This window comes from Capra hircus (genome assembly GCF_001704415.2).
Source record: "Capra hircus breed San Clemente chromosome X unlocalized genomic scaffold, ASM170441v1, whole genome shotgun sequence".
NCBI lineage: Eukaryota > Metazoa > Chordata > Mammalia > Artiodactyla > Bovidae > Capra > Capra hircus.
This window is the reverse complement of record NW_017189516.1, coordinates 21,047,619-21,054,811: the sequence shown is the minus strand read 5'-3', so window position 1 is coordinate 21,054,811 and position 7,193 is coordinate 21,047,619. Positions and strand designations below refer to the sequence as shown.

Here is a 7,193-nt window from a genome sequence, read left to right as displayed (position 1 = left end):
TTTTGGTTGGAGAATTTAATCCATTTACATTTAAGATAATTCTTGATATCTATTTTCCTAATGCCATTTTCTTAATTATTTTCAGTTTGTTTTTGTAGTTTTGTTTTTTTTTTTTCTTTTTTTTTTGCTTACTCTTCTTTCATATTCTCTTGTGGTTAAAAATCATTTTTGGTGCTGTGTTCAGCTTTCCTTTTCTTTTGTATGTTTGTTCTTATTGTAGTCGTGTGTTTCCTGTTACCATGAGGTTTGTATAATAGTAGAGTGCTAATTTGCTTCAGTTGTGGCAGACACTTTGCAACCCTATGGGCTGTAGCCCTCCAGGCTCTTCTCTCTGGGATTCTCCATGGGTTTTTTTTCATGGGATTCTCCAGGTAAGAATACTGGAATGGGTTGCTGTGCCCTCCTCAATAGTATATATATGATATATATGATAGTTTTAAGTTTCTGGTCTCTTAATTTCAGGTGCAGTTACTATTTGCCCCATTTGCATTCCTCATGGTTGTGAGTTTTGATATCATATTTATTATTGGATTGTTTCCTATTTTTTCTGTTTATTCGCTTTTACCAGTGAGCTTCTCATTTGAGGCTTTCTTGTTTTCTAGTTGTCACCTACTTTTCTCCTGCCAAGAGAAGCTCCTTTACCATTTGTTTTAAAGCTGGTTTGGTGGTGCTAAATTTTATTAGCATTTGCTTATCTGTAAAACTTTCTATTTCTCCATCAAATCTAAATGAGAATCTTGCTGAATAAGCTCTTCTTTTTGTAGATTTTTTTTTCTTTCATCCCTTTAAATATATCCTGCCACTCCCTTCTGTCCTGCAGAGTTTTTGCTGAAAAACCAACTGATTACTCTATGGGGATTCCCTTGTATGTTACTTTTCTTTCCTTAGTGCTTTTACTATTTTTACATTTTATTTATTTATTAGTTTGATTAATATGTTTCTTGATAGGTTCTTTCTTGTCCCTTTCCTGTATGATATCTGCACTTCCTGGATGTGGGTGAATATTTCCTTTCCTATATTAGGAAAGCTTTTCACTATAATCTCTTAATGTATCTTCTCAAACCCTTTCTCTTCTTCATTAAGAACTAGTTTAATTTGAATCTTGGTCCCTTTATTGTTCCCCTCAGTTCATTCCATTCTTTCTTTATTCTGTTCTGTGTCTGTGATTTCCAACAGTCTATCGTCTAGTTCACTTATCGATTCTTCTGCCTTCACTTATTCTGCTACTGGAAAGCTAAGGTTCTCCATCCTGGACAGTGTGGGATGTTCCCTCTGATTCAGGCCCTCAATGCATCAGTCTCTCCCATTTTTTTCCTCGCAGAATCTGAACCTGGAGGCCAGGACACTGTCTGGCACTGGTTTGGTGTTCGATGAACAGCTAAATGAATTCCACTGCCTCTGGGATGACAGGTGAGGCTGGCTCCTCCAGGCCATACCCAGTGCACAAATATATGCACTTAGAGCCCATTAGCAAGAATGAACCCTTTCTTACTCTAGCCTAGAGACTGGAAGCAAGTAATTTAGGGAGATGGGGATCAGGCTCGAATGGGTTCTTTTCATTTAGCCAACGAACATTTATTGAGTGCCTACTGTGTGCCAGACATGATACGAATGTGTCAGACAAGACAGACAGGGAGCTGACAGGTAAGTAGGAGAACAGGTCGCTAAATAGCCGTCAGCAACGTGAGGTATTTGATGAAGGAGGACTTAAGACCAGGGCTTTCAAGAGTGTTTACTAGAGGACCTTAGATTAGTAACCAGGGTTCTCAGGAGGCTTCCTTGAAGAAGGGACCTTTGTGCTGAAATGGAAGAATTACACTTCCCATTCAGTCACATGTTGCAATCCATCAGCAAATTCTTTTGGCTCTGTTTGAAATGGATTCAGAATCTGACCTCTCCTTGCCATCTCCACTGCCACCACCATTATGACTCACCTAGACTTGCAGAGGCCTCCTTGCTTCCACCCTCACCCCTATTGCCTGTTCTCCATACAACAGCCTAAAAGAATACATACAATGATGTTCTCTCAAAGTCTTTCAAGGACAGACTGTTTCCCTGAAGGTAAAGTTTAAATTCTTCATCCTGGCCTTCAGCGTTCCATGTGACCTGGTTCCATATCACCTCCATGACCTCTTCAGCCAATCCTACCCCTCATTTGCTTCACTTCACTTCATGCACACTGATCCCCTTGCTGTTCTTCCAACATGCCTGGCATTCTCTCATCTCAGCCTCCTCTCCCAGTTAACATTCAGATCTCAAGGAGACCCTTGGAGAGGGCTTTGCCTGACCACTCCCCTTTCCCCACACCTGAGATATTCCTAACCGATGCCATTGTTTTGTCCATTATTATCCTTCTGTGGAGAATGAAATGGCAACCCACTCCAGTATTCTTGCCTGGGAAATCCCATGGACAGAGGAGCCTGGTGGGCTACAGTCTATGGAGTCGCAGAGTCGGACATGACTTAGTGACTAAAAACAACATGCTTAGGTGTTTACCAGTTTAATTTCTATTGCCCCTCTTCCAGTGGAAGACTCTGGATGGCAAAAGGCTTCATTACCAAATACATATCTATCTCCTGAGGCACTAGGGACAGGCAGTAGACAAAACAAACAAAACTCCTGCCTTTGTGGAGATTCCATTGTAGAGGAGAAAGTGAAGTCGCTCAGTCGTGACTGACTCTTTGCGACCCCATGGACTGTAGCCTCCCAGGCTTCTCTGTTCATGGGATTTTCCAGGCAAGAATACTAGAGTGGGTTGCCATTTCCTTTTCCAGGAGATCTTCCTGACCCAGGGATTGAAACTGGGTCTCTCGCATTGTAGGCAGACGCTTTACCGTCTGAGCCACCAGGGAGGGAAACACAGTAAACAAACAAAAAACAAGGGATAAAGTGTGTTAGAAGGAGAAGTGCTATGGAGAAATGCTGAAGCAGGAGGGAGAGTAGCAGAAAGTGCAGTGGAGGAGACTCTTCTGTTTTAAATATGATGATCAGGTAAGGCCTCACTATCTGAGCAGAGATCTGAAGGAGGTAAGGGAGTGAACTAGAGAGACATTTGGGAGAAGGTTGTCCTGGGCAGGAAAGAAAGCAAGTGGAAACGCACTTGGTTTGATTAAGGAATAGGGAGGAGCCCAGTGTAGAAGCGAGCAGTAGGAGATGGGGTCAGAGAGGTGATGGGAGCAGGTGGTCACAGGACTTCTGGGGCATGGAGAGGACTTTAGCTTTTACCCTGAATGAGATGGGAGCCAGGAGAAGGTTTTGAGTAGAGGAAGGATGTGACCTGATTTGAGTTTTAACCAATGTCTAGGCTGCTGTGCAGAGAAAGGACTGCGGGGGGAGCAAAGGCAGAAGCCAGGAGGAGGCCAGCTGAGTTCAATAACCCAGGCCAGAGGTTATGGTAGCAGCAGTGGAGGTGATAGGAGAGGGTCAGGCTCTGGATATGTTGTGAGAACAGAGCCACCAGGTGCCAGAGGTGACTCCAAAGTTTCACGTGTCAGCAGCCGTGGAAGGCAGATGGGGCAGATGTGGTGCTCACCAGTGTCATATATCTGTATCTCTGTTAACCCAGCTTCCCGGAACGCCCAGAGCGGCTCCATGCCATCAAGGAGCAACTGATCCAGGAGGGCCTCCTGGACCGCTGCGTGTCCTTTCAGGTGAGTCCCCCAGCCAACATCCTGGGCGGAAGGCAGTGTCTGAGGGAGGGACCCAGGCACAGCCAGAGCCGAGCCTTAGCCCTTTGTCTCTCTCTTGTCTCCCCAGGCCCGATTCGCCGAAAAGGAGGAGCTGATGTTGGTTCACAGGTGAAGGTTTAGGAGCCTTGTAGGGGATAGGGAGGAGGCTGCCCCTGGGCCAATGCTTTGAGAAGGAAAGTCACTGAGCCTCTCTGAATCTCAGTGTCATGCCTGTAACCTGGGAACTAGTAAACATAAGGAGGATGTGATATGTACTTAGAATGGTGCCTGGCATATCATCAGTCCCTGGTGAGCCCTTTTTGTGACTGTAATCTGATGTGTAAACAGACAATGGATATGTAGATGGAATGATCAGAGGGTTTCCCCCAGTGGGGCTGAAGGAACCCAGAATAAGAGGCCTGTTGTGGTATGTCTCAAGGAAAGTTAGCTTGTCAGAGGGAGTATCGGAGCTGAGAAGAGAAAAAGAATGAGTCCAGTGAAGAAGGCTGAGGAGAGGAAGGTCCAGACAGCTGGGACAGTCTGGCCAAAGGCCTGGAGGTAGGATCTGGTATGGCCAGAGCAGAAGACAAAGGCTATTACTAGAAATGAGGCAGACTGGGGAAGGAGCATGGAAGGTGTCCTCTACCCCAGCTATCCCCCACATTGACAGGTGAGGAGGCCTGATTTGTCCAGTGGTTTGATGCATGGAGGACTCAGTTGGGGGAGGGTATGGGGCCCCGATTCAGGGCCAGGGAGGGAGGCGGACCCCTGAATCCCATCCCCCATCTATGTACCCAGCCTAGAATATATTGATCTGATGGAAACGACCCAGTACATGAACGAGGGGGAGCTCCACGTCCTAGCAGATACCTATGACTCAGTTTATCTGCATCCGGTATGGATGGGAACTGTGAGGGCAGAGGGTGGTGGCCATCCTGGGATTCCCCATTCCCACATCCACACCACCCTGGAAGGAGTAGCTAAGTGGACAGAGCCACTCTCTCCCCTCTCTCCCTCATTCCCCTCTCTGACTCCCTGCTGTCTTCTCCAGAACTCATACACCTGTGCCTGCCTGGCCTCAGGCTCTGTCCTCAGGCTGGTGGATTGCAGTCCTGGAGGCTGAGATCCGGAATGGCATGGCCATCATCAGGTAGGGCCCACTGGCATTTGGCTTTTTACATTAAAAAAAAATTCCTTTCTCAAATGTGAAAGGTAGTGATATGGATAGTATATTTACATGGTTCAAGAATCAAATGTTTAAAAAGTTGGCAGTCAGCTACAAGTGAAAGTCCTCCCTATCCTCTCACCCATCTCTAGACCCCTGCTTCCTCTTCTGGAGATAATCGACTGTAACCAATGACTCATGTGTCCTCCTGGAAACAGTCTGTGCCTTATTTGTGGGATAAATACCATATTTTGTTGATTCTAAGATGTATATTATTTCATATTTGTAACATCTTGAAATTCAGATGCATCTTAGAAACAGTTAATGCCTCAGAATTCCTTTGCATCATTTCCTGCTTTGTTGTTGGCATGTGAAAAAATCACAGTCCATCTTATCAGCCTTGGCACCCCAGAAGTGATGAAATGCAGAAGATACAGCTTTTTTTCTCCCTGCCTCTTTGTTTTAGTTGCTTGATTGTGCCCAACTCTTGTGACGCCCATTCCCGTTAGCCGCCAGACTCCTCTGTCCATGGGATTCTCTAGGCAAGAATACTAGAGTGGGTTGCCATTCCCTTCTCACAGGGAGTTCTTCCTGATCCAGAAATCAAACCCGGGTCTCCTGCATTGCAGGCAAGATTCTTTACCGACTGAGCTACAAGGGAAGCCCCCCTCCCCTTTATTAGCCAACAAATTAAATGGTGGCATTCAACACACTCCTGTACCATCGCGTTTTTCACTTTTATATCTTGGAAAGCTTTTCTCTTTAACGTGTATAGGGCTAACCTAATGTAGAACACCATTATATCAAAACACGCAGTAAGTTAACCAGCCCCTACCAATTGGGCGTTTTAGTTCTCTCCAATCAATTGCTGCTATCCACAAAATGCACACACAATATCATCCAATTATAAACATGTTATTTCACCCTTTTTGTTACATAGGTTGTGGACTAAGTCCCAGGAGCAGAAGGATTGGTATGAGGGTGTATGCATTGATCATTTTAATAAGCATTTTCAAATTTCTTAAGAGAGAGAAGAGTAGACTAGGGGTGGAGGGTCTGAGGGCCCCAAGTACTCAGCTTCCTGGCAGCTGCACAGGCATCAGCACTGAGGGTGTTGGTGGTCCAGGAGTAGAGAGCAGGAAAGAATCCCTCTCTGCCGAGGAAGAACCCACCACCAGCAATCTGTGGCCTTCCCTGCCCTGCACAGGCCTCCTGGACACCATGCCCAGCACAGTCTCATGATGGATATTGCATGTTCAACCACGTGGCCGTGGCTGCCCGTATGCTCAAGAAGCACGATATTCAGAGGTCAGCAGCAAAACAGCGAGGCGGGTGTAATGAGGGTGATATGAGGTGGGGTGTCCTGGTCTGGGCACTTGTTCCTTGATCTTCTTACATAGTGCCCCCTTCTCTCCCACTCACAGGGTCCTTATCGTGGAATTGGGATGTGCACCATGGTCAGGGAATACAGTTCGCCTTTGACCAAGATCTAGGTATGCCGTGATTGCTAGAGTACTACCCCAAAATGCTAGACTCCAGACACCCTACCTTTTACGGCGCAGCCAGAAGGGGCCCCAGAGGGAAGGGAAGGCATTATATTCGTTGGTTGGACCTGTCCTGGGAACAGGCTCAATGTGCCCTCTGCATGTCTGCTGTCTCTCTCAGAATTTCACTCTGAGGCAGGGGCTAATTGGGTCCCCATTTTACAGATCAGGGAACTGAGGCTAACAGGTTAAGAGGTCATACAGAGAAGTTTGAAGAGACAAGATTTGAGCCCACAGGTATTTGGAGAGCTCATTTACCAAGTTACCCAGCGAGCTGAAGTGAACCTCAAAATACTATTTTGTTTTCCAATTATTTGTTAAAAAATTGAAGGGAGTTAATTCCCTGGTCACCTAGTGGTTAGGATTCTGGGCTTTCACTGCCACAGCTGGGGTTCAATCCCTGGTCCAGGGAACTGAGATCCACACAAGCTGTATGGCACAGCCAAAAAAAAGTAAATAATATCAAAATGTCTAAAGCAGTGACTCTCCTGTAATTCCCATCACCTCAAAAGTAAACTGAATTTTTCCTGTAGATGTACAAATATTCATCATTATTCATTACTATTATTAATATACTACACTACATTTTCTTCGGGCAACTTGCTTTTTTGTTTTTTAACAGTATGGTGTGGGCACCTCTCCATGTTAGTAGCCTCTGAAAAGCATCTCATTCTTTGTTAAGGCTCTACCATGTTCCATGGTATGGCTGTAACTTTGTCATTTAATCCTAGGACATTTACAGTGCTTCCCAGTCTTTGCTATTACAACAATTCTACAGTGAATAGTCTGGTAAATAAATAATTTTATGCTTCTCTG

The 7,193-nt window shown here is 45.4% G+C and overlaps 1 protein-coding gene across 1 annotated transcript; it reads left to right on the top strand.

Annotated features, from left to right (window-relative positions):
* The first annotated feature begins 1,247 nt into the window (after positions 1-1,247).
* Positions 1,248-6,141, top strand: LOC108634294 (histone deacetylase 6-like). Its single transcript, XM_018043635.1, has 6 exons — positions 1,248-1,410; positions 3,566-3,650; positions 3,757-3,797; positions 4,467-4,563; positions 4,720-4,818; positions 6,041-6,141. The coding sequence occupies exons 1-5, from the start codon at positions 1,289-1,291 to the stop codon at positions 4,789-4,791; spliced, it is 417 nt and encodes a 138-aa protein (XP_017899124.1). The 5' UTR covers positions 1,248-1,288; the 3' UTR covers positions 4,792-4,818; positions 6,041-6,141.
* The last annotated feature ends 1,052 nt before the right edge of the window (positions 6,142-7,193 follow it).

What these genes read in the sequence shown, in the direction of transcription:
- LOC108634294 (XM_018043635.1), top strand. Translation starts at nt 1,289, where the DNA reads ATGCATCAGTCTCTCCCATTTTTTTCCTCGCAGAATCTGAACCTGGAG. An exon ending in GAGCTGATGTTGGTTCACAG is followed by an intron (nt 3,798 to 4,466) that starts GTGAAGGTTTAG and finishes CTATGTACCCAG; the next exon opens with CCTAGAATATATTGATCTGA. An exon ending in ACTCAGTTTATCTGCATCCG is followed by an intron (nt 4,564 to 4,719) that starts GTATGGATGGGA and finishes TGTCTTCTCCAG; the next exon opens with AACTCATACACCTGTGCCTG.